The sequence below is a fragment of the Cololabis saira genome, chromosome 9, assembly GCF_033807715.1.
Source record: "Cololabis saira isolate AMF1-May2022 chromosome 9, fColSai1.1, whole genome shotgun sequence".
NCBI lineage: Eukaryota > Metazoa > Chordata > Actinopteri > Beloniformes > Belonidae > Cololabis > Cololabis saira.
Window position 1 is genome coordinate 15071856 of NC_084595.1, and position 27161 is coordinate 15099016.

General features: G+C 40.7%; 1 protein-coding gene across 1 annotated transcript; it reads right to left on the minus strand.

Annotated features, from left to right (window-relative positions):
- Nucleotides 1–2016: 2016 nt before the first annotated feature.
- On the minus strand, nt 2017–27161 carry LOC133450960 (calcium-binding protein 7). Its single transcript, XM_061729862.1, has 5 exons — nt 26517–27161; nt 7013–7156; nt 6735–6847; nt 5671–5821; nt 2017–3772 (listed from the first exon to the last, which is right to left on the minus strand). The coding sequence occupies exons 1-5, from the start codon at nt 26623–26625 to the stop codon at nt 3642–3644; spliced, it is 648 nt and encodes a 215-aa protein (XP_061585846.1). The 5' UTR covers nt 26626–27161; the 3' UTR covers nt 2017–3641.

The window sequence follows — 27161 nt, forward strand, 5'->3', positions numbered from 1 at the left end:
AACGTGGAACCCACGGATAAGCCCATGTCGGGCCCCATTTTTCAGCCCATTTATATCTCAGAGGGGACTGACGTGCCAACAGGTTCTGGATACGTCTGCACAATGTCAGCGTCTCAAATAAGGCAATAAAACAGTTTATTGTAGATTTATTCCCCATGAAAATGTTCCCCTCATTTAATGATGAAGAAAATAAATAAGATGGTATCATTTCCCCTCAGTTGATATTCTTTTCCATCACAAAAATAGATATATCCTTGATAAAGTGATTCTTTATGTCTAAACTATCCCTGGAAATGAATAAACAATCATGACGGTGAGTTGTTTTTGTGCGCTGCAGCACATCTTAAAGTGCAAAATGAAAGCAAAGGTATCATTAATAAATGGTTGTTTTTTAATTTTTCTATTTCTCTCTTTTTAAAAAAATTAGTCTGGGATTGTTGTTCACACGCTTAAGACTTTTGACAAATTGCTGAGGTGCATCATCAGATAATCCTCGTCCTGCCTGGATCTGGGTGATAGGACAGTCTAATTTGTTGGCTTTTGTCGGATCAAAGTATGGGGAGCTGCCAATAGCAATCCTAAGAAAGAACATGTTGGTCAGACGTAAAGCACTGCAGTGTCCTGATGTGGAGAGCTTTAATGAGGAGCCATTGGCACTCCAAACACATCTTTGCATGGGCTTCAAGACTTTTTTTATTCTTTATTTTATTTTAACTAGATTGAGGGGAAAGTAAAGAACATTCACTGAATACTGTGATTTGAATAAAGTGGGAACAAAATAAATTCCAAATTATGTGGTTTCTCCCAAGTTTAACTGTATATGATAGAGTTGGAACTCATCCTGCTTCAGAACTGGAGAATTCCCTGTGGATCCCTCTTTGGTAATGTTGAGACAATTGTGATAGTGACAGGCGCCACCCAAATGCATGCAGATGAATCGAAACCTGCATCCAGTCACACCCCTGTGGTGCTTTGAAGATATTTAGATGCTATTGCGATGGTTTAGACCACTTGGTCCTTTTCAAAGTGAGTCTAAGTCACAGTTATTTTGCCAAAACCTTACTTTGATGAGTATTATAAAAAAATTGACATTAGCACACCCATTCATTTTATCCAAAGCAGTGAGATTTTTATTTTAAAAGGTATATACCAACATTTTAAAAATTACCTTATTTGCCGTCAACCCCAGACTTTCCTAAGAGCCTCCTCTAGACTAACTTGGCACATAGTCACTGGAAGTGGATTGCTTCACTTCGCATGAGCAACAAATTGAGCCTCCTAATAACTCCAAGCTGTTGTGACTTGTGTAAAAATAAGTATGTAATATGATATGCAACAATCCTCCAATTACATTTGAGGATCTGGGTTTTAGCCAAGCGCCACTTCCTGGGTGCAGGGATTTCCTGCAGCAGCACTGTTGCCAGGTAACACCCGATCAGAGAGTTTATGGAGTCTGTGCAGTCCATCAGCCAGCCAGCTCATATTTTACAATCAGCTTCCAAAAGTCTATCTCGGTGCACTTTGTCTTGAAGAGATGTGGCTCTGGATTGTTGGCCATAACTGTAATTTTTATGAGAATTCTGTCTTTTTACGAGTTGATGATTTTTAGGCTCTGCTGACACACCCCGGGCCATAAAGACCGTGTCGTTCTGGAAAGTATTTAGGCACCTGGTACGTTTCGCCATCCAGATGGAAACAAGATCCCATGCGTATTCTCTCTGAAAGGTGACTCCACCCTCCACACCAGATGAGGATGCAAACACTGATTCCCGAGGCACAGTTGGTCAAATCTGAAGCTCTGTTCATGCCCCTGCCGGACAAGGCTGTCCAGGGGACTCCAGACAAATTTTGAACCAGTTCAGTCTGACTGTTCTAGTCACCAAGTCATCATCACTCCCTCCGCGACACATGTAACGCTTGACGTCGCCCATGTCAAAGGGAAAGCCGACGCCCAGGACGCCTTCAGTTCTGAGAGAGTGTTGTGTCCATACGACAGCAGCTATGAGAGTTCGAGGTAAATGAAACTTTATTTCAAAGCCTCTGTTGTCTGACTGCTACTAATCTTTGCAGATTGCACAGTGGTCAGTCACACTGTGGACAGAAGTTACAGCAAGGTCTAGATGGGGGTTGCTTTCGGTCAGTGCACCTCTGTACAAGCACTTGACTAAATCAGGAATATAGAGCCAAGTATGTATTTGGTTAAAAGATAAATGCAAAAGGAAATGCATATAAAGTAGAACATTTTGGATTTTTCTTTGGAAGTTTACTTTCTCACTCAGGTCAGGACTGGTCATCCACTTCCTCTTATGTCGGTAAACTCAGCTAATGTTATTTACCCTCTTATCAATCTCTGGGGTTGATGGTAAATGAGCCAAGTCCTAAATTGTTGGCATATCCCTAAAGTTATTGCTCTATAGCAACACATCTAGACATAACAAGGGACAAAGTGGGTTCCTTCACATTTCATCTCCAACTACATACCAGATCAGTTTTGCTGCATATTATGACATTATTTTAATGACAGGTCTTTAAGACATTTGCTGCGCTGTGATATTGAGATGATAATCAATTGCCTACTAAGGCAAAACACCCATAACTTAGTAACCCCATAGGGCTTTTTTTAATTATTAAATGTGTGTTCTGAAGCAGCCCTTCTTTTTCATGCATTTGTATGCTCTGTTTCTGAAAGGACTGCGTACCTTGCACCACACATTCTGCTCACAGTTGTCATTGAGTGATTGAAAACAGTCCTGTTACACAGTCAACATGATCACTACACTGATAAGAACTATTACAAATGAGTCAAGACAACTTTTTAAATCCATGCATTTCATGCATAGATGATGTTCATCCTCTGAGGCCTGCTTTGCAGAGAGAGTCGACGTATACCGCAGCCACTTTCCAGCCAGCCACCTGTCCATTCATAACCCAGCAGGCTCCGCCTGACAACGGTTAACCTGCCTCACCCCACCCCGCTGTGCTCAGACTGATGCCCTGCACACTGTGAATAAATGAAAGCATGCCCACGATCAAGGCCACTTACTTTCATACTCTTTCTGTTTTCTCATCAAGCTATTGTCATTCCCAAGTCAGTTTTTGCAGAGCACTGCACCCGAGATAGCCTTGTTCTCTCCAGACCTTGCACATAACAACATATTTCAACCTTGGTAGTAGTGAAATTCCTCTAACTTTGACAGAATATCTCACATGTTCTTTTTTTTTTTTTTTCAAATAATAAACTGCATGGTCTACTGGACGAACACAAAAACTGGACAGTCACTACACTTTTCTCTAAGGCTGTTGCCATACTGAATGCAACACTGTTCAATGCACATAGCTAATGACTATTCAAGGTTGTTTGACTAAGATTGATATGTATAGTTGGCTGTCCACTGAAAACACACATCTGCTTCTTCATTTGCGAGGTCCTGCTGTCCTTGAAGCAGTCAGTGCGTCTCTGACACTGAGACAAATTCCTGCACATGTCGTGTCCTTGGTGTCTTCCAGTTAGTCTGCAGTCTTATGGTTTGCAGCTGTGAACAGCTGTCTGTTGTATTTGTCTTTTGAGCTTCGCCTCCTCAGTCATTTATGTGTACGGTGGCCTTTAGGTGGAGGCCAAGACCTCAGCATGAGCACAGTGCCTATTTCATGCCGCTTCGCAGCACTTGATTGGCTGCGATGAGCATAACGCTGATGATGAAAGCGATCGCAAAGGCGCATATCAGGCTCTTGCGCACGCAGGTTTGCTTGACTTGCTGTGTTGGGCTGGAACCTGGAAAAAGATGGAAAAAAAAGATTGGTGGGATGCAGAGAGAAGTGAGAACTCCTGGATGGTCCGTACTTCACAAATGTCAAAATAAGATTTTATCACTAGCGTATGAATACATTACCAATATGGTACAAGAACACTGCACAGAAATGAGTCTTCACAATTATATGTTGCAGGTCTGCATCTAGATTGAAGTGTCACTCGTAGATTTGTTAAACAAACACAGGGATGAGCACCTGACTGGCATTTTAAAGGATTCTTTAAATGATTCTTTAAAGGTGTGAACATTATTGCAGAATAATCTCAGACAACAGAAAGACCTTTTCTCATGTTTCATAGCAAATGTTTTGTCTAAACACAAGACATTAAACAATGCTCAATGTTAAGCTGAGCAGTACTACACAGAATCTTGTCAACATCCGCTAACTGGCCATCTCATTAGTACAACAAACAAACAAACAAGTTTTCCTACGCATCCCTGGTTCTGTAAAGTGAAGGCTGTCAAAGTGGGGCCGGGGCATCCGCCAGCCAGTCACTGACAGGGGGAGGAGATGTGTTTGTGCCGCTGGTTTTGCTTGAGCACCGTACGGAGGCACTAGCTACCATCTTTGTTCAAACAGATGTTATCATCCAGAAATTGCTTATCCTACCTTTAAACAACTTCTGCACCTCAGCAGCTCTCCGTATTGGCCCTGCCCCTTCTCAACCTTTCCCCGACCCTGCACCCCAACCTGGGACTTGCTGATTGGGCCGGAGCTTCGGGAGCTGCGTGCTGGCCTGCGGTCCCCACCCCCGGTCATCCCGTTGCTGCTTCCACCTGCCTGCTGTGCTGTTGATGTCCCCGACCCCCCAGTCTGGCCCTCGGCAGGAGGGTCCCCCCTTATGAGCCTGGTCCTGCTCAAGGTTTCTTCCCTCCTAAAGGGTTTTTCCTTGCCACTGTTTGGCTTAAGGCTTTTCTCCCACTATGGGAGTTTTTACCTGCCATTGTTTATGTAATAATTGCTCGGGGGTCATGTTCTGGGTCTCTGGAAAGCGACTAGAGACAACTTTTGTTGTATTAGACGCTATATAAATAAAATTGAATTGAATTGAATTGAATTGGCGTGGAGGTTAAGTAGCTTTTATGACACTTTCTAAGATGTACTCTTGCTCAGCCACTCTCTCATGTTCTCAACTAAGATATCCACTGCACACTTGGGAGTTAGTTTCATTACCGTAAAACAATATTAGCTGTAGCAAGAAGACACTTTGACTGGTTTTTGGAGACGGAACTGATAGATCGTCAGAGCTCGATGCTGAGGAAAACATAAGTATGTCACATGTTCAAGTGTTTTTCCAAAACCATTTCTCATTGTAAATCAAGGGATGAGAATTGAATGCATTCATCAGACACTGAAAGAGACCCCCCCCCCCCTTTGTGACACTAATTTGCTACCCTGCATTTCAGTGTTTCCCAGAATGCACTCCTCATTGGTAGAGGGAGCTTTAGCGCTCATGTGCTCTTATTTATTCACGTTATCTAATTTTTTCATACGCAGCTCAATGACAATGGTAAGACAGCTTCTTTCGCAAGTGATTGTGGGACTTTGGTGCGAGATTCCAAAACTCTTGAAGGCTTTGACGGTGAGAATTATTTTAAAGTATATCAGAATCTCAGAAACAAAAATAATTGTGTTTTTGGTTGACTGAGGGGACGATTAAATGGAGTACAGCTGAGAAAACAGTGCTCTAAGGTGTGTTTAGAGCCTCGAACGACTCTGCCCATGTAACCCATGCTCAAGCCCGTCAGACATGGACAGAAAAGGTTTTAACCTCATAAAGCAGATTAATATTGTCCCAAGAAAACAAAACACATTGGAAATAGCAGAAAAGAAAGAATGTATTAATTTTGTTCCCCTTACTGTCTATATCCACCTGGCACTCCCCGGGATTCTGTATGTGATTCTCCTCGGTCATAATGATGTTCTCAATGTCTTTCATGGAAAGATGATCACAGAAGGTGTCATACAGAAGCCTCTTCAGCTCCTCCACCGTCAACTTCTGCATGTCACACTGGAGAAACACTCAACATTAACGCAGTAAACACACACACACAGAAATACATCAATGTGCCCAGTGTTACGAGACAACATGGAACAAATCCAAATCATTTTACTTTGATCATGGTGTTCTACAGAGCAGTGCTCATGTGACATGCACCTGTAAAAATATTTATTATGTGTTTTATCAACCCAAACCATTTACTGTATTGCCAGATACAGAGTTGGCCAACTCCACGGTGGCTACAGTCTATCTGCACATGCTCAAACTCTGAAAATAGTACTGAAAGTAAGCCTGTTGAGTGTTGCATGCTGCTGGATGAGGAGCCCTTGGTAGCTGAATCCTGCTTCTCTGATGTGACTCTTCATGAGCTCAGCCTGAGCCGAGCACGCCTGTGTGACCAGGCAATCCCTGGGATCAGTCCAGCACCATCTGATTGATACGACTACTACTACGATGTTTCTTATATGAAGTTACGTCAAGCAGTGCAATCTTTGCATTTATCCCTGGGGCTTGTATTTCCCAGCAGGGTTTTTTTTTCTCACCTGGTGAATGTACAAAGCACTCCCTCAAATCCCTTGTTTTATGCTCCACTTGAAGCCCCACAGTCTGACAGACACTCTTCTGCTGTGATCACATAACTACAGCGAAAGCAGCTTCATTTATAGCCCACTGTGAAGGTGAAGAGTTGATCATCTAATGAGGTGTCTGTAAATAAATGACCGCCTATTTAACAGGAAATGTGACTATAAAGTTCTACATATTGGGACTGGCATGACAATACTCCCATCAAAAACCCAGTGAGCATGACAATTGCTTTTCATGTGAGGTTTTATAGTCTTTGCTGGGAAACTGTGTTACACTTGTGACTTCCCTGCCTGTCCTTGGTTTGCTAAGCAGGAAATAACGTCTGAAAAGTGAATACCTTCCAAAAAACTGAGTCAAAATCGGTCCCGTGGAACTTGTCTGGCAACCCGGCTGCTGTCAGTTTTGGGCCCAAGAGAGTAACGAACTCTTCAAAGTCCACCTGGCCATCGCCTGCAGAAAGAGAAGAACGGTCAGTGCTCATTGTGTGAAGGTTCACTGTCTCCTGCGTGACCCTTTTGTGGGGAGATGGAGAAAAAAGCTCCCGCATGTTTTTGTTGGTTTCTTTTTTTTTTACAAGTGGAGATAATAAAATCCAAACTGTGGACATGGACTTACCGTCCATGTCCAGTCTCTGGATGATGACCTCCAGCTCCACCTCATTTGGCATGTAGCCCAGGGAGCGCATGGCCATGCCCAGCTCCTGCTTGGAGATGAACCCATTCCCATCGCGGTCAAACACTTTAAAGGCCTCTCGTATCTCTGCAAAAGAGACACAAATACCAGCTGAAGTCTCACTGGAAATCAAAACATGAAAGTGGGAGATGTTCCCCCAACCAAAGATGCATTTGTTACGGAGCGTCAGTGCTTGAGTCGGAGGTATATGGAGGTTGGCAGCTCAGGAAGACAAATTCCATCAGTAAACCGGTGAAAAAGAGCCTAAATAAATCATTCTGAAAGGATGAAACCAGAAGAATATGTAAGGGCATAATTAAATATATATATATAAAAAAAAAAACTTTTGACGTTCTGTTAAACGTATTCTTAGATCCAATATTTAGAAAATGTTTCTTTTAAAAAAAAAGTTAAATCCTAAACAGGAACCAGATGCCTTTTATCTGAAAATACAACATCATCTTCAACATCCTCCACAAAAAGTCAAACCATAGTACAAAAAAAATGTAATAAAACATCACATTACTAGTTAAACTTTAACTTTAACAGTTTTTTGTTTTTTAACTGCAGAAACTGCCTCTTGCTTAGTGCTGTTAAAACAAAGGGAAATGAGAGTTTTCCTTCAGGCAGCCCCACCTCATTCATGTCTCGTCCCCTCCCAGATACCTTCATTTATATGCAAAAAAAGAAACAACTTAGTTTGAAACTTGCAACAATTTTGCATAAAAAAGTGGGAAAAAATGGAGAATAAGCTAGAAATAAAAAAAAATGTCGGCCACACTATTTTCCCCAAATTTACTCAACAAAGGAATAAAAAGTGGGGTGTATACGATACAATGCAGGAGTTAGCACAAAGATGAAGAAGGTTAAATCCAATAATTCATCACCGAAACTGATAATTCAGCACCTGAAATGACCTTTGTGTCTTACTTTTGGTTCGCTGGACAATTGATTATTGCTAATCTTACAACTATGACTGGTACAGGGCTGAAGGTCTTGTGAGCAGGAATGACTGCTGCAGTGATTTACAGGTGTGTCAGAGCTGCATACAAATAGTCAAGCCTTAAGCCAAAACCACAGCATGACATTTTGACAAATATTTTAGCTGGAAAAAAAATCTAAGACGTTGATAACAACAGGAAGCAGTGTATCATTCGGCGTGTGATGCTGAAGCAGGAAGCCATTTCTCCCCATCAAATGAAATGCACGTCAGTGGAATAGTAAAATATGCCACAGGGACAAGGGTACTTGACAATCATGGAGTACAATGGATTACATCTGGGTATACAATTTAAGAAAAAAGAAGAAAGAAAGCAACGTGACAGACATTGCAGCTATTTGTCACATTGCTTTTTGTTACAAGACATTTTCCTGCAGATGCGCCTTCAATCACTGAGAGCCTCCAGCTGTTTTTTTTTCCTTCCCTGAGTGTGATCTTATTGTTTATAGAGTAACAATACATCACTATCCACCTGAGGTCCTTTCTCCATCTGTTTACCTCGCAAGGAAGGGTTTTATACACTTGGCACATAAACATATTGCTGCCTCGTAGGAGGCAACCGCAAATAACAAGTCAAAACAGTTTTAAGAAATACTCTCATGAGTGCTCATATTTACGGCATCAAGCACGGTAGATGAGCCAAACCTCCTGACAGGTGAGTGGTGATTACAATATTTGATATATTTAAAACAAATTGCATTGTGTCATGAAATACTAGCGGTATATGCTTGGAGAGGATTTACCACGGTGTCATAAACCGTTTACAGAATCCTACCGCCGGGCTGCACGGGCCTGAAATGCAAGAAATGGCTTATCAAGTCCAGGGAGATCAGCAGTCATGCAGCGGGTGACGTATTCATTATAAATATATAATCTAAACCACTTAGCTCCACTTTAAATCAGGACAAACAGCTTAAAACAGCAAAATGGAGTAACATATCTCTGGAGTTCAGCAAAGCGACACAAACATAATCCCCAATCTAATAATTCCCCGAACTGATTTGTTTCTGTTTTTGACCACACGCCATTCAGGACAGGAGTAAACTCTAACATGTCCCCAGGAGAGGCAACTACATTATCCCATTTCAACCTAATGTTCCGTGTCCAAAACTGGCCAGAACCGCTGGCCAGAAGCACATGTTTATTAATTATTATTTAGCGAAACAGAACAGACGAGCCTCATCTGAACCGCAGTGATATTGGTCTTTTCCTGCACAGATGACCTACTTTTGTCTGTTTAATGAGGATATAATTAATTCTCACATCCAAATGTAATATCTTCTGTTTTGCCCAACAACAGCCCATAACCCAATTATGATTCATTTATAGCAAAACTAAGCCAGGAATACAATCAGACCCTCATACATGTTTTGGTTTTTCTTCTTCTATCGCTTGGTGATCAATTAATAATATCCAATGCCAGCTTTAAAGAATACTATTTTTTTTAACTGCCATGGGCCTGCAGAACAAATGCCCCTTGCTTGTTTGTGGCTTTGTGCTGTTAGGCAGTATGTTCATCATGGCCAGTGGAAAAGCTTTCCACTGCTGGGAGCTTCAGAGATGAGCAAAGCAACAGAGTAACTGCTCTTGAGCACGGCAGGTCAGGATCGTTTCTCTCCACGGGTCGGTTCCACAAGAAAAGTCATTGACGCTGCAGCACAGCTAGACGCTCACTGGGGGCGGTCTCAAAACTTTGTCTTGCTCATGTTATTGTTGTTGTTGGCTTGCGAGCTTTGCTGCTTTCTGGTGGAGGGATTTTTTTTTTATTATTTTAAAGTCCTGCACAGCTATTTTAGGTTCATCTTTGATTAAATTTCCACAGATAAGAGCAAATCAGTGATGAGCCGTTTCCTTTGAAGTGCTCATGATGCTGAATTTCATCCATCTAATTTCGATCCATGATGCCTCCAGCGTAGCTTTGCACTGAAGACAACTCAAGGATACAATTATTTCAGAATCACTAAGACAAAATCAAAAGTAAATCCCTAGCAAGCAGTCAGAAGTGTCTTCTGATTGGTCCGATTGTTGGAAGATTGCTGATGGGCGGAGCTTACGGGTCAAGCAGACAGAATTGTTTCAAGTGTCTTCTGATTTGTCCGATTCTTGGAGGCGGAGCTAATGGGTCACGACTGCGCCCAACTTCCATTGGCTGTCAGACAAACGTCAGCATGTGTGCATGTTGTCTTGCCGGTGTGAGGCTCTGCATCCACAGTGTTTGTGCTAAAATGCGGTTGGCAACACAAACTTGCAGTTTGCAGTTTTAGACTCACAAGCTTCTGCTGCTAAAACAGCACTGATTTTAACTTTAGTCTTTCTACAAACCCAGCACAATGCTGGGCCTAGTTCATAAAATATTCCTCTGTGGAGTGTCGTGAAAAACACGGATACATTTGCTCTGTTGCTTGCTCAGAAAAATGATAATAATTTAATTCGCTGAGCTATGATTCGACAAACTCTTCTCAAAACAAAACAAAAAGCTAAATAAGAAGGGCCGGCAGATCCACCAGGATGGAAAACTCGACGCTTGGTGAACAGTCATGACCTTCGTCGCTCATAAATCCTCCCCTTTTGGACCCACAGCTATATTATCACATCATAGAGAGTTAATAATAGAAAAAAACTAAATCTTCTGAAAGAGGTGCTCTGAGAACACTGAAAACAGTATTTTAAGAACAGTAATAATGCAATAGGCTTCAACCTTTTTTGAACCTCCAGTCATATCTGAGATAATTCAGTCAGAAAACAGGGAAAATGCAATATGACTACTTTAAAATGTCACACTTTATCATTATTCCACCTTTAACATTTAGAAGCTGCATTTCTTTTGTTTGTTTGTTTCTGCCTGCCATCTTTGGGAAGATATGTTGGTAGCATTTGCTTTGATGTATAGAGGTGCTCGCTGGCCTTCAGAGATGCAGTGTCACATGGTCCCCCGGTGGTGTGATCTGACAAGATGAAAAGCCCAAGTGAAGATTGAGATCCAAGTTTTAAAGCTCCCGTGAGAGAAAGGTCCCGATGTACATCAATAAAGAAGCACAGAGTCCTGCTGCAGCGAGCTGACCTGAACAGCCGCGGAACTGGACTCAAAGACAAGAAAGGTGTTCAAAGACAAACACCCCTTGAAAATGGAGCTAAAGACATCAAAATAACAAATAAACACTCCCAAACTCACGGTAGTATAAAGAAGTATAAAGTATAAAGAAATCAATTACAAGAGGTATGGTGTCACCGGAAAATCATGTGCCGAAGTTCGTAACCCTACTTCAAGAGAGAAAAGATATTACATATCATCTAATCATAGTGGGTAATAGATTTTAGGAAAAACATTTACCTTTTTCATTTATGTATTTTTTACTGTGCCATTATGAATTTGAGGAAAAAAATTAAGTGAAAATGAGACGGGACACAGAACCTTGGTCAATACTAACTATCCTCTTTATCCTTCCATCGGATTACAGTTTTTTTCGATTGCTTACACACTAAAATTAAAAGTAGTACACTATTAGCAAAACCTTACACTCAAGAAGCAAAACATCAGCCCATATTTGCACAACTATAAGCACATTGTCAACCGCACACTTGTTGCAAAACTCTACACACAGTGATTTTCAAAACACTAAACACACTAAACGTACATTAGACACAAAAATCTATCATAAAGTCACTTCTTTGCAATACCAAAGCACTGACTGTCAAATTAGAACACCGTCCAACCAGTTGGTTCAACACAGTCATCAGGTGTGCAAACACTTGTTTGCTTAAATGTAGACACACCAATCAGGTGTATCTACACTATAGAAAGCAGCAGGTGAGCTCATTGGTCTCCAAGCACAAGAGTCAGAGAAAGACTACAGTTTTTCTCGATTGCTTTGACACATTTTGCACATCATGGGTCAACTTTATCTAATGCTCACACCTTCTTTGCACAGCAAGAGTCCTCTCTGGCGAATCGGTTAACTATTTCTCATTGCTTTCACACAATTTTCTTTGACTTTTACTGTAACACTTTTCAAAACAGTTAACACACTTCTCACAAAGAGACACAAAACATAACTGATTTACCATGGCAACACATTGCAGACACTTTGTAGCAGCCAATTGGAACTGCTCTCTCAATTCTAAAAATGATCAGCACCTGTGTGAACTCTCTTTGCAAAACAAAGCTAGTCCTCAACCTATCAAAGAGGTCAATAGCTTGAAGTTGACACCAAGCATGGATGGAGGAGGACGTGGACGAGAACATGTGGCCTGATCGTCAGGCCCGTGTCGACAATGCGTAATTTTCCTGTATTTTTATTTTTTTCATATTTACAGGGTTTCATTTCATTGTGTTTCATTTACAGTACTTTCTTTGAGAATTGACCTTTGTTGTACTGCATATTGAACCCTGTCATTTTGATTACTTACAGTATGTGCATGTGACAAGTACTGCAATAAATATTTTTCTGTCAGAATCTTGACATTTTGTACACAGTAGAACAAATGTAAATCAATGGTGTTGACAGGAACTTCAGCAATACAAAAACAGATCTACAATATTTTACTGTATACACATTTTCTGATTTTACTGTAAATACTCTGTGACAGTATATTTCTAAGTTATATAACTAAGTTAGAGTGCTCAATACAAAACCCAAATTGTAGTATGTTGTCAGTTGTAAAATAGTCAATACTATGAGGGTGTTGAACAAAAGTTGATATTGATAGCTGTGGTTTCAATTTTGTTATCCATCGTTACAGTAAATAAATGAGAAAACACACATGTTCAATTGAGAAAAAATTCTAGGTTTTGATGGAAAAGTTTGGTTTTGATGGATGTGTGACAAGTTTTGAGAAAGTGGTGTCATTCTGCAAACATAAAGTGTTTTGGTTATTTCAGCTTCTGTTAAGGGCTTTGTGTGAGCTGTTTTGAAAAAGTAAACTGTGAATGGAAAAATGGGCCAAAACGATCAAGAAAAACTGTATATTTGTACTTTGTTGATAGTAGCCTACTCTAATCATAGGGACGTAGAAGTGCTAAAAGTGTTTTAGGTTTATCACAGCAGAGTGTAACTCGTGCAAACAGAGTATAGTAATGTGAAACGTGTTTGTTTCATATGGTAACAAAGTGTGGTTTTTAAAAAGAAGTGTATAGTTTTTACAAGCGTGTTTAATTTTGCAAAGGATCTGTAGTGTTTTGCTAATTTGGTGTGTTGTTGTGCTAATTGTGTGTAGTGTTTTGAAACCACGGGCCCTGTTTTGAAAATCATGCTTAGGCAATCAAGAAAAACTGTAAAGAGGTTAAACTGCAACCAGATTATGAGCCATTGTGCTGCAGACTGCTATAAAAGTTTACAATTTGGAAGCATTAACACAGTGCCAAGAGGGAAAGACATAAGCAGTGTTCTTAAAGAAGCAACTGTTGCTCACATTAGTCTGAAAAGAGTTTTTATGACTGTAAAAAAATATGTGGGAAAGATTATTCATGTGTTGTAAGCATTTCAGACGGTTGCCAATCCCTCCCAGGAATGCCACATACAAGGAAATGTTCCCAAATGTCAGACCGGGAAATCGGAAATTGTACAAATATAGGAAAAAAACAAGGTAAAATATTAGACTTCATGACAGGACTGGAAGCAGATGTGTTTATATATTTATTTTTTGGGCTGTGTGTGTGTGTGTGTGTGTGTGTGTGTGTGTGTGTGTGTGTGTGTGTGTGTGTGTGTGTGTGTGTGTGTGTGTGTGTGTGTGTATTTCGATTTTTGTCTGAGGTTGTATTTACCCCCTAAACACACTAATATATAATGCTCTCTGCTATGGTTTTACACACACGCACACAAACGCACGTGCACACTAAACACACGTGCATGCACACACAAACAGGACAGAAGAAACAATTATTTTGCAAATGTTAAATCAAATACATCCTCACACATTTCGTTTTCAGCTACTAGCAGTAGTAAACAGAGATTTATGCAAAAAAAAGTGTATTTTTAGCGAAAACGTTGCCAATTACGTCTACAGTAGATGCCCTTTGAGCCGAGTAGGCTCACGCTGCGGCTGCTGTACAGTAGCAGTGAAGTGTCCATGAACGTAATCCAGGGCTTCTGTCTTGTTGCAGAGAAGCTCAGTCAGTTGGATCAGGACTTGCATCCCACCCAGTCTTTCATGTGAGACCTTCTCGGGATGAGAAAAACACTGCTTCGCTATTCGTGCAAACCTGGGGCGAATATTTTTAAAAAGCAACTTTAACTCAACTTTAGTTAGACACAGGCCTACTTGGACACCCAGAAGTTTTTATATTACCATAATAATCCTCTAACAAGTCTCTGGAGAATTCAGAAGGATTGTACACAGAGTTTATGTTGCCTGTGTGTTGAAGAAAAATCCCATTTGGGGGTTTTTGGACTGCAGCGCCTCCCTACATCATGAACTTCGAGGCACATTAACCTCGTCAAAGAAGCTCAGGGCTAAGTTGGAAGAGAGAGGGGAAAAAAAAGGTGGAAAAAGTTGAGGTGCTTTATTCTGCGTGAGAAAAAGTCCCTCCCCAGACAACTTCTTAAGCCCCACTTGACCTCAAATGATGGAAGACGGTAAAAGACCATGAAATTTTAGTCCATTACTGTTTCATTTTTCTTTTCCAGGGGAGGAAAGGAGAACCATTGATCTCTCGCGATCTTTCTTTTTTCCTCTCTCTCTCTCTCCCTCTCCCTCTCTCTCATGTTTCCATGCTGCAAGTTTTCATCATCACAGCCAATACCAAGCAGATCCCGTGCCAGTACCCGCAGGGCAAAAACCAGAGAGAGGCACTCAAACAGAGGTCAGAAGTGAGCAATCGAAAGGCCCCACCATGCATTGCAGCTCATCCAACACTCATCTGTTCCACTGTGTTAACGGTGTCCACTCGCGTGTGGATGCTGCTTTTCTATCACTCTCATCTGCTGTGTACTTCGCTCATCGTTCATCAAAGAGAGGGAATGTTACCAGCAAGGAAAAAAGGAAAAGCTCTCCACCTTGCAACACTCATCACAGTTCATTTCACAGGTAATAAAGTCTGCGGCTTCCACTCCTTCATGGCAATCGATCAAAATGGAAATAAATGGCCTTCGTTCAACCGGCCCGACAATCGTAATCAAAGCATTTCATGATAGTCCATGTTAATCTGCGCCTCCATGTTTTCCATCAGAACCCATTTTGGCGGGGTCGGATGTCAAAACAGCTTCCAGCCGTTGATTATGAGTGAATTTATGAGCTCAAGATGTCGACCGTTACAGCAGGAAAAGGACACGTGTCCTATTGAGTCCTTTTGTACTAATGCAAATACAACCCTTTTTTCCTTAAGCATATGGAGCCTAGCCAGGTTAACAGAGAATAAATGAATGAATAAAACCATGCAGTAAGATTCATAATCTGTGTTTGCAGTCCAAATATCTGCAAAAACACAAGAAAGAGAGAAAAAAAATCAAAACACGAAACAGATTTTTATAGTGAAAAGCACAATGAAAACACATTTGTAAGCTTGTAAGACTGAAGTAAAACTAGGGGGCTACATCCTGACTTTCCACAGGCATGGAAAACATGCAGTTCACCAAATGGCCACTAGAGACTGCTTTCACAAAAGCAAGTCAGGCTTTAATCACAAATACTATCTATTACTATCCATGGTGCGGAACAGTTTTCTGTCATCATCATATCAACCTGAGCGAAACGGTAGTTGAAAAGTACCCTATAAGAACTTGTGTTAACCCTCAGAACCTAGAACTCTATGGCTGTTCCATTATGTGCTTCCATTATGTTAGAAGAGCTAGAGCTAGGCTAGAAGAATGTGCAATATAAAGCCTCCTATATTCTTTTTTTCAGCACAAACAAGGCAATCTAAGGAGTGTTTTTGTTAATTTCGTTAAAATGATCACAGCTGAACAAAAGGATTTAAATTTGTCCAGTATTTCATTCAGCGTCCGATCTATTGTCAATAGAAATATGTCACAGTTCAAAGTTCACTCACTTCATTTTTTAGTGATCAAGAACTTTTTGTGTAATTTGTGAGTTCTGCACAATTATTGCATTTCTGGAGAAAAAAAAAAGCAATCTAAAATAAATGTCTAACTGGACAATACAATAAAAAAATGCATTTTGTAAAGCTGGAAGATGTGACCAACCAACACACACCCCCCTGGTGTCCAGCATGTAATTATTCCCATGATTCCCAGGGCAAGTTCCCAGGGGTTAGGGTTAGGGGTGCACCTCCAGCTGGGAACCGTGATGATCGCGCTCTAGCGGTTAACGTCACTAACGCGCCTACAGTAGGCTTGCCACCCGTCCCGTAAAATACGGAATTGTCCTTTATTTGAGAAAAAAATGTTGCGTCCCGTATTGAACTAATACGGGACACGATTTGTACCGTATTTTCATTAACTTTTACACCATATTCTAGTTGAATTATTGAAATAAATGAACCTTTACACCATATTCTAGTTGAATTATTGAAATAAGTTAACTTTTACACCATATTCTAGTTGAATTATTGAAATAAATTAACTTTTACACCATATTCTAGTTGAATTATTGAAATAAATTAACTTTTACACCATATTCTAGTTGAATTATTGAAATAAATTAACTTTTACACCATATTCTAGTTGAATTATTGAAATAAGTTAACTTTTACACCATATTCTAGTTGAATTATTGAAATAAGTTAACTTTTACACCATATTCTTCACCTGTAGGCTATATTATACATCCTGGCTGATGTGGACATACAGTAGCATAGGAGGATATTTCAGTTGCTAGTATGATTGTCTGTCTGTACAGTCATGCTAGTTCAATGCTATTAAAGCACTTTAAACTTTAAATCAAAGCATTTAGTTTTTTCATATAAAATAAACACATTTTTATTCAGTTTAGAAGTTTTGGGGCTTTTTTTTGGCTCCTGCGCTGCTGAAATCAGGGCGTCCCTTATTTCTATTTCTGAAAGGTGGCAACCCTAAACGCGCCACCCTGAGAGATGACCAGCTCCAGTTCAGCTGCTTAACTAATCTGACTGAAGTTGGAATATTCCACATGACTTAATGTTGTTAATGTTGTAGGAGTTGTTGCTTCATCTGAAATAAATATTAATGTCCTACTCTTAGGAAGTGAGTCAAAATCTGTTTTTTCCCTCCATACTCCGTACTCCGTACTTCGTGTGTGGCATTTATCTGAAAGCTCTCAGATTCAAGAGTGCAGGGCCACAAACACTATGGATGTTAGTCATACACACTTTGTTACACTCTTTCCTGTTTGCTCGCCAGTGGAGGAGCTGGGTCACCTAAACCTCGGAAGTAGAGCGCAAGCATGTCAAGAAGAGCTTTTTCATATTCCACATTTGCAGGTGTTCAAGGAAAAACATTTTCAATTTGTTTTTTCAATTTTCTATGTCTGCCAGACTGTGTAGATGCAGTCCTGGATCAGACAGGATGTTTAGGAGTGACGACTGAGCCGAGCGGGGGGGGACCAACAAAGTAAGTTCTATTATTCTCAGTCAGTTCACATAAAGGGTTGGGGGTGGGGTTGTCTCCCACACCGTGCCACAGATCTGTAGTGACAAAATACATTTTCATTTGGTGGGTGGAGATTTGGAGTTGCATGTTTCACTGCACCTTGACTGTGACGTGATTCTGCATCTTCCGCTGCGAGTGTCGTTGGCCTTGTCTCCGGTGAAATTAAACATTTACAGCAGTCAGCTGGAGCCACGTCTTCCTCCTTTGATAACCACTAAGAAAAAGCCGTCTGAGTTATAAAATGATTGTCAGACGCATCGGGTCCGTGAGTGGAAGCGGCATGATGCCGGCGGCGGATTCTTTTATCAGCTTGATTCGGTTTGTTCTCAGCTTTCATTTCAAACATTTTAAAAGAGACTGTTTTGACAAAAACATTGTACACCGAAAAACTCTCCCACCGAAAAAACTGTGAAAGCTTAAATCTAAGCAGGAGAGACGAGAAATTAGTTTCAGGGAATGAAGCCAGAGAGGAATAATTGAGCTAATTCTGGCTTCCTGGGAGAAAACGCTGCTAAAAACAGTCAATAATTGAGGTGAACAGATGAGAAAAAAAAGGTATTCAGCTCTAGTAAACACATCTGGTTCTTGAGAAAATCATGATTGTGTGTTTGTGTTGTTGTCTCAATCTTCTATAGGGCCTACGGTTTACACAGTCTCAGCTGACCTCTCAGAAGAGCGCCTGCACAACGCCCACTGATTCTGCACAAGCAGCATAGGTTGTGTGCATAATTCCACTCCTTCCGAGCTGATGCTGATGTCTTTAAATATTTTCATTTGTATTTGTGTAAGTGCTTCCAAAGGAATGGAAGTCAACCCTCCACCTCAGGGCGAAGAAATGAGTCAGTGCTTCTGCTGCGGCTGCTGCTGCTCCACTCCTACAGCAGCAGCGCCTCACAGGCAGCTTTTGCCATTAGGAAGCGGGCACCGTCTGTGTTTCTTCAAGTAGCTGTCAGTCACAGCTATTTGCAGTTGCAAAAACTCTGCCAGGGGAACAAGTAAAACTGTTTCAGAAAAATCCCCCATTAACATGTGTTACATTTTTACAACTAAAAGGAAAAGCGACTTGAAATAAACAAAACCCAATGCGGAAGTATGAATGTATCAGGAAAATGTTCAGATGTGCGTTTTTATGAGCTCCTCTGTCCTCAATCGGCAGAACGGTGGCTTAGTGGTTAGCGCTGTTGCCTCACAGCAAGAAGGTTCCCGGTTCGACTCCCAGGCCCAGCAGGACCTTTCTGTGTGGAGTTTGCATGTTCTCCCCGTGCTTGCGTGGGTTTCCTGCGGGTACTCTGGTTTCCTCCCACAGTCCAAAAACATGCATGCTAGGTAAATTGATCATTCTAAATTCAGAGGTGGACAGAGTACTCGACCCCAGTACTTGAGTAAGAGTACAAATACTACTGGTCAAAATTTACTCCGTTACAAGTAAAAGTAGCTCAGTCAAAATATTACTCGAGTAAGAGTAGAAAAGTACTTGCTTTTAAAGGTACTTAAGTATCCAAAAGTAAATGCTTTTAAATTTACTTTAAGTAAAAGTAAGAGTAAGAGTAAGAGTAAATTTCTTATTTTCCACATCAGTAAATTACTATATTTTTTATAAATTAATTTAAGATGTAAAGTTTAAGTTGTAAATGTCTGTGGTTTTTCTGTGCCCTCGTTTTTTACTCGGTCGAACTCAAACATTGAGTTAAGATACGGCCAAGGATTTTGTGAAAGTCCCTGCTCTGAGTCCGGCTCATTATCAGACTCAGACGACTCAGCGGATTGTCTTTCTTCTCCTGACGCAGGCGTAGCCATTGTTGCGGTATGTCTTGACTTGTTGCGGCTCTGTCTTGACAAACGCAGGCTACTTTGGCGGCATCGTTTTGAGGAGGCTTGACGTATTTCCGCTTTACGTACATCCCAGTGGAGAGCGTGCACTGTGATAGGTCTCCTCCTTTGACAAAAACAGCTTGTGTCCAATAGGATTTTAGGGAAGAAGAAAAAAGAGCAGACCTAAAAGTAACAAGTACTTTTCAGCCTTCCTAGAAATTTACTCGAGTAAAAGTAAAAATATTTGACTTGGAAATGTATTCAAGTAAGAGTAATAAGTACCAAAGAAATCTAATACTCAAGTAAAGTACAAATCCTCTGGATATGTACTTAAGTACAGTACTCAAGTAAATTTACTCCGTTACTGTCCACCACTGTCTAAATTGCCTGTAGGTGTGAGTGTGAGTGTGTCTGGTTGTTTGAGGGGACTGCGGGTGGAAACTAGCATTTCTGCTAAACCCGGTGTATTTACACTGCTCAATGTAGTGTTAATGAATATGCATCGTCCTGTCTAAATAAACTTTGAAACATCAATCCACGAGGCAAGGGCTGAAACCCAATTATCTGTTGAACCATAACTAGCACAGGTTAGAGGAATAAATTCAGTTCTCACATACCTGGATAAACGACCCAATCAGAAATAATAAATGCAGATATTCAATCTAAACTTAACAAAATAAGTTGTTTCAACTATGACTTAGATATTCTTGTCACATCCTGGTTGTAACATCTTAGCTCTGTTTTTGGTTTTCTTTGTGTGTGTGTGTGGGGGGGGGGGGGGGTCTGTGTTTGATCTTGATAAGGAAACCCTCCTCATTCTTCATTCTGCCACAAGGGTGAACACATGAAGAGATAACTCTGTAAACTGTGTTGATTTGGATGACTGCAGACAGTTTGTCGGAGTGTAACGGGCTCCTTTGGGAGGTTTGCCCCTGCTGGGCCTCCGTCACAGAAACCCTTTCATGTTTCCACGGCGCCGGCTAAGACGGGGCTTTCATGCAGTAAGTGGAGGTATATGCATTTATTTTCGTATATTCGTATATGTGAATAATCCTGCAAACATTTACAGTCATGTTTAAAAGTTAGTACCTTTTTTTTAAGTCTATTTTCAAGATAAGATAAGATAGGATTATCCTTTATTTCTCCCTCAATGGGGCAATTCACGTTTGTGGAGCAGCAGTACACTTAACCCACACGTGCAGGGAAAGGGTAAAAAGGTAAAACATATATAATTACTAAATATAAACAGTACATACGTTGGAATGAAAAATAAAGGTAGTGCAGTACGGGAAAGAAAGAAAAACAGTGCAAAAAAAGTAGGTAGGCAGGTAGGATGTTTTCTTAATAAAACCCCACAACAGATGACTTTATCAGACGTACCATTATGTTTTAATAAAACTGAAACCATAGTAATAATAAATGGTAATAATTAAAAAAATAATGAATTGGTCATCACCAAGAGCCCCCATGATTCAATAGCTTGTAGATCCATCTTGAGCAGCGGTGATTTAAGGTCACTGTTTCTCATGAAGTCTGGACTTTGTGACTTAATCACCTCCAAGACCTCTATCTTTTTACTTTATCCGCCATTCAGAAGTGAAATTGCTAACGCGCCTCCATCACTGTCTTGTTGCGGGGCATCATGACAGTCACGCTTTCTCTGTCAGACAGACTTCTTCACATTTGCCACCAGAACACTCTGGTACGCAGACGAGGTCATGCCCCACTCCACAATTGCAAGGTGCCCAGTTTCTGTGGCTGCAAAACCATTTCACATCATCACTCTTCTGCCGTCGTGCTTCCCAGCGGTGTTTCTACTAAAATTATGTGTTTGCTTTTTGCAGAACACGACACTGGGTATTGAGGCCAAGCAACTATAGGACTTTGTCCCTGAGGCCTTGTACTTAGTTGAAAATGCTGTTTTGTGAAAGTCAGTCACATTCTGCTTTAAAAAGCCGACTCTTCACACACAGTAAACTGGTTATGTTTATGCTATAGTGGAATTCAACATTCAACATCTTCATTAAGCCCTGTGGGGTCTTAAATATACCTTTTTTTCTGTAACTCATTGCATGGTCTGATTTTGGAGTAAATTTGATGGAATATCAAATCCTGGGAAAACTATCTTGAATGTTTTCCAGATCTGAATAATCAGCGTAGAATCCTGAATGGTTGCTGCACTGATTAACATTCAGCAACAACTTCTCTAAGACATTTGCTTACGTCTTTTTTCCATTTAGCATTGCATTAACAAACTCGAGAGCTCCGGACCACTGAACCCATCAGCTTTTATAAAGGACTGCACACCATCAGTTCATCAAGATCTGATTACTGGGTTGTTGTTTTTTTCTTTCTTTTGATTCAATTTTTAAACAAATGGTGGCAGGGTGATGTAATTAATAAGCTGTTCATCTGAGATTGTAGTTGACTATAGCAAAATAGCAATAATATAATAGCAAAAGCCACTACAATCAACTTTTCTCATTAATGTAAAGAAGTTGAAAATAATTTTTCTTGACATTCAGCCTTCAAAAGGAGTGGCTATAGCATGTAAAAGATAATAGTATTATAATAAGTAGTTATTTTGATATGCATTAAGCTACTAAACATAAAATGATATAATAAGACCACTGGTGGATTATCTCACTGTTCAGCTTCTTTCAGCAGCTTGCCTTCGTACTTCAACTGGATTAATTTCCCCTAATGTCACCAATTATTGACTACTTAAAAATAAATTGGGCTTTTGAAATAAATGAATGAAGATGTTTATAGGTTTTTAGCACAATGCTCTTGCAAGTGTCATCTGCGGAACACATTCAGGAAGTCATGGTTTAAATAAAAGGATTTGTTTGGAGATTATGAGCAACAGGTTCAGTAGCCGCAAATGCGGCGTAAGTAAATTTGGTAAGAAAGTCAGAGCAGATTGGTCCGAAAAGTCACAGTAGAAAAAAAACAACAAAAATTGGCTATGGTTTTGTAAGAAAGTGTCAAAGATTTAGCTCGTGTCAAACCTGCTGACATCTGTTTGCATGAACCTCACTCTGGGAAACATTGGAAATGCTTTAAAGCTCAGCCCTGTGACCGTTTTGAAGCTTCTTTCAATACGGCGGTTGTTAGCGAGACTGGAAATGGGCTTCCCACTTAATTCCACCTGCAGTGATATTGACACCAAGCGTGTGTGTATGTGTGTGTGTGCGTGTGCATGCGTGCGTGCGTGCCTGCGTGCGTGCATGCGTGCGTGCATGTGTGTGTGTGCGTGTGTGTGTGTTTCTAATGGTGGAGGAGGTCTAAACTATATTGAGCTCCTGTAATATGACCAACTAATTTTCCCTCCAGTGTAGGAGGGGAAATGGAGGATATGAAGTCCAGCAAAACACTTGCTACCTCCATCCCCCTGCTACCCCACCCCCCTCCCACACATTGCACCTGTACACACACACACACACACCTGATTCCAGCATCAAAAAGAAAGTTTTGTGCCAATTATAGCTGAGCTCTGACAGCCCTCTCGTCCACATAGTGTGCTACCGTTGGTCCATTCCCAGGAGTGTTCATGGCAGAGGATTGAAAATCAGGCCCAACAGGGCTCAAGCCTCCTGTCCTGATACATGCACTCACACACACATATTTGCTAATGTGCCATTTCTGTCCGTGACAAAAGCTCAGTCTCCCTGACAGCCAAACTGATGTGTGTGACACTTGAGTCTTCCAGCCAATTCTGCTCCGTCTCTCAGGAGATGAGAGCTCTGACGAGACCGTCGCTCTCGCTGCAACTTCCTCATCAAGGAGTATTCGTGAAACTTTAATGCTGTCTGCACCAAGCAAAAGGTACTAAATGCTGCTCAGTGTGTATTGGTAACAATTCATGTTTCCAAAATCTACGAAAGAGACACCACATGTATTTTATTGACATTTGATGTGTGTGTGCTTGGAGCTTGACGTCAGAACCTGTTTCTACACTTTACTGTTGTCATTTTTTAAATGAACCAAGAGATTGCATCAAATCTGTTGGAGGACAAATGGATCCCAACAAAATGTGATTAAGTTGCAGTATAACTTCAGTGGAAAGAGCTGTATTTAAGTGGACCACATTGTCTTTAACTCCGTGTGAACTGGTGCTTTCCAACTGAACTGAAAAGTCCTAACAGACAGAAATGGAAATGAAGCATCACCATTACACCAAATACGCACCAAATAAGACAAAATGTGTGTTTGTGTTCCTTACATGAAAGTCGTCCACAGAACTGTTTTCGGCAATGAACCAACAGATTGAGGCAGACTTGTGTTAAACTCAACCCTGCCCTCTTTACAGTGAGACCAGCATATATGAACTTGTTCAACAAGCGACGTAATGTTTCAGATATGTTTCAGACTTTTGTTACGTCCATATCACCCCGCATTTACGTTATTTAAAGCTTTAAACATCTGATTTCCATCCTAGACAACAATATGATGTGATGAAACAGGCCACACTTAATCATCTCTGTAAATAAATTTGTCTTGGACTCTGTTGCTTCCACATGAGAGGTTTGAAACATGATCAATAAAACTAGCATAGATAATGAATAAGAAGTAATAAAATAAATAAGAACCGTTATTATATAATATAAATAACATACAGGATCAAACCCTTCCAAGTAAAAATGGGTCCACATGTAGCAAAAAACCTGTGGCATCATAAATAATATTATATTTTAATATTCAAAATGGTTATCAGGTGCAGGGCACAAATGAACTCCACTCGTCCAGTAGTCTCTGTTACTCGATGCTTAAAGTCGCCCTCCTTCCCAACCTTAGAGACCTCTGTCATGAAGTCTCGCTGAAACCCCCAACAGCCCTGGACTGTGTTTCCAGGAAGTATCCCAAGGATATTCCAATCAAATCTCTGCATCAGGACGAGCAGTGAAGTCCAAACAACTCATCTCAATGTCTCCTGACAGCCTGCAGACAGCAGGCATAAATGGATTTCTCTGATTAGAGTGGAGATGAAGTGTTTTCTGTTTACTGCACTCCAACGTTGGTAGAAAATTAAAATGGAAAGATGAACTGTTTCATCATTCTTAACAACCCCCCAGCTCTTTCTGGAGTTGGTATAAAGGACTGAAACATGGCACTGCCATGTTTTCACAGGCTTGTGTACACGAGATCTCTTTGGAGAAGATTTATTTTTTCTTTTTCTTTTTTTTACACTGATACTGTAGGTTGCACTCTTCCTTTTATCAGAGACTCTGTGTAATTAAAAAAGGGTAAAAAAAAACAAAGCAATATTCCTGTAAGATACAGACTGGTACCATAAACCAACTTGATTGGCCGTACACCTCTCATTTTCATTTCCAAATGTTTGTGGTAGTCTTTGTTTACTTGAATTATTTTTATGTAGTTGTTTAGGTCATTTAAACTTATAGAAATGAAGCAAATTAATATTTCACCCACAACACTGAACGCCCCGTGTCTTTCTGAACACTGTAGATGCAAACCTGAGTGTGTGAGATCGAAGGGATAAAGGGATATATATATTTGTCAGAGAAAACACATAGATGCAGGTACTTATACTTATTTCCGTTTGCTCTCTTGGAATATTCTGCACTGCCACCCGCAGACAGGATGCAACTGCACTCACACATTTCACGCTTCACTTTTCAAGACGTAAGTACACAGATCTATGACTCTGTCCATCAAAGCAGCTTAAACTGTCAAAGGTCTTTGTGTGCTTTAGTTATAGTGTAACACGAATGGGAGGTGCGGAGGACTTCTGTATTTCAGAAGCTGTTTGATGATACCGTGCTTGTGAATCATCCGAAATGTGCTAAGTATGCTTTACTGGTTGTTCAAATTATAAAAGTAAACACAAGATGCAATGCAAGATGCATCTTTACAGAAGGTGGAATAAAAGGTTGGTTGTTGCCTGACTTTATGGGCCAGGGAAAGTCAGACTTCCATAAACCCTGTTGCCGCCCACTATGGGAATCATGTTACCCTCAGAAGCAATACTTTGAGAAATTATGTTATTTCATTTCCCCTTTAAAACCCAATGTGACTTTCTGATTGCGGTGTAATTCTGCACATTTAGCTTAAATGAATGATGGTGATTGAATGAGCTGGTATTTGGGGTTAGTTCGCTGGGTCAACGAGTAACCTGTGTAAATTTCCGTGATGTGGAAACAGTGGCGTCAATTCAGTCAAAGCTAAGGTATGGCAAGGTTACGAGTCACAGAACTTAACTAGAGTATCAATCAACACGTGCAGCAAATACTCATCACAGAAGTCTATGGAGCTGATCTGTGTGGTCAAGAAAATTGGAACTTTTTCAAATGCAGTCTCGCTCACTGCAAAAACTCAAAATCTTACCAGGAATATTTGTCTTATTTCTAGTTAAAATGTCTCAATTTTAGTCAAAAAATCTCATTACACTTAAAACAAGAGTCATTACCAGAAAAATAACTTGTTATTTGACCATTTTCACCTGTTTCAAGTAAATTTTCACTTGAAATAAGTAGAAAAATCTGCCAAGGGGACAAGATTTATCTTTTCATTACAAGCAAAACAATCTTGTTCCATTGGCAGATTTTTCCACTTATTTTAAGTGAAAATCTACTTGAAACAGGTGAAAATGGTTGTTTTTGAGTCTTGTCTTAAATGTAATGAGATTTAAAAAAAAAATTAGACTAAAAATGAGACATTTTAACTAGAAATAAGACAAATATTCTTGTTAAGATTTTGAGTTTTTGCAGTGTATAATAACTAGTGAAATCGATCATGTTGTTCTTATTTGCATTTCATAAATGTATTTAAAAAAACAAACATTTACATTTAACCCTTGAAGCAAAGGTGTGCCTTGCCATACCTTGCCATACCCAATTGACGCCCCTGTGTGGAAACATGATTTAATAAAGATACTTGACTCTTGACTTGATGAATGAAGTAAAACACAGCTCTAATCTCGGAGTTCTGTCCAAGGTCCTGAACACGCGTGTGTTTGCCTGAACGCCACTGCGGGAGCTGACCACATCAGCACCATCTGCACAAGACTGCCAGAAAAACATTCCCCTGCGTCTCCTCACAAGTCTCCTTTACCAACCTTTACTTTACATCAACGGATACAGTATGTTCTCACCTTCAACTTCGTCTTCGGGCAGGTTGACCGGGGCGCTGTAGGAGAGGATGTCGGGGATGGTGCAGATGCCCCGGTACATCAGCGTGGAGGTAACTGGATGCATCGGCATGACTGCTACCTGGACTGGCCACCTGCGCCCTTGTCATAAAGAAACGTCTACAAAGAGGATCCCAACTTCCCTCCGTGGTCTCCCAGGGAGCAGAGGAGCGAGTCCATGGATGAGGGAGCAGAGGAGCAAGCTGGGAACAGCGTGTCCGCTTCAATCTTCTTTTTGGGTTTGACTATGAAGAGCAGAAAAAAAGAGGAGGGTGTCTTCCCCTCAATGCGGATCAGTTTAATGCTTTGGAGACAACAAAGCCACCGTCAAAAAAGAGGCTACCTGAAACGGAGGCGGGGCACACAAATGCTGTAACATCACCATGAGCCCCAGACAGGATTCATATCACAGTTAACTGATTGAGGGTCATTTTTCTTTCCGAATGGAAGTCGGGAAATGCCTCCCAACCTCCCAAATGCAACAGTCCTGCTGCTGCGATTCTTGCATCCACTTGTTGGATGCTCTGCGCGCTCTTGGACGCGCGCCGAGTTGGAGCTCCACGCACGCTCATACAATCCACAGCAACGAGGCGTTGAGGAAAAGCTTAA

What these genes read in the sequence shown, in the direction of transcription:
- LOC133450960 (XM_061729862.1), bottom strand. Translation starts at nt 26,625, where the DNA reads ATGCCGATGCATCCAGTTACCTCCACGCTGATGTACCGGGGCATCTGC. An exon ending in CCAGAGACTGGACATGGACG is followed by an intron (nt 6,848 to 7,012) that starts GTAAGTCCATGT and finishes CTCTTTCTGCAG; the next exon opens with GCGATGGCCAGGTGGACTTT. An exon ending in GTGCCAGGTGGATATAGACA is followed by an intron (nt 3,773 to 5,670) that starts GTAAGGGGAACA and finishes ATCTTTTTCCAG; the next exon opens with GTTCCAGCCCAACACAGCAA.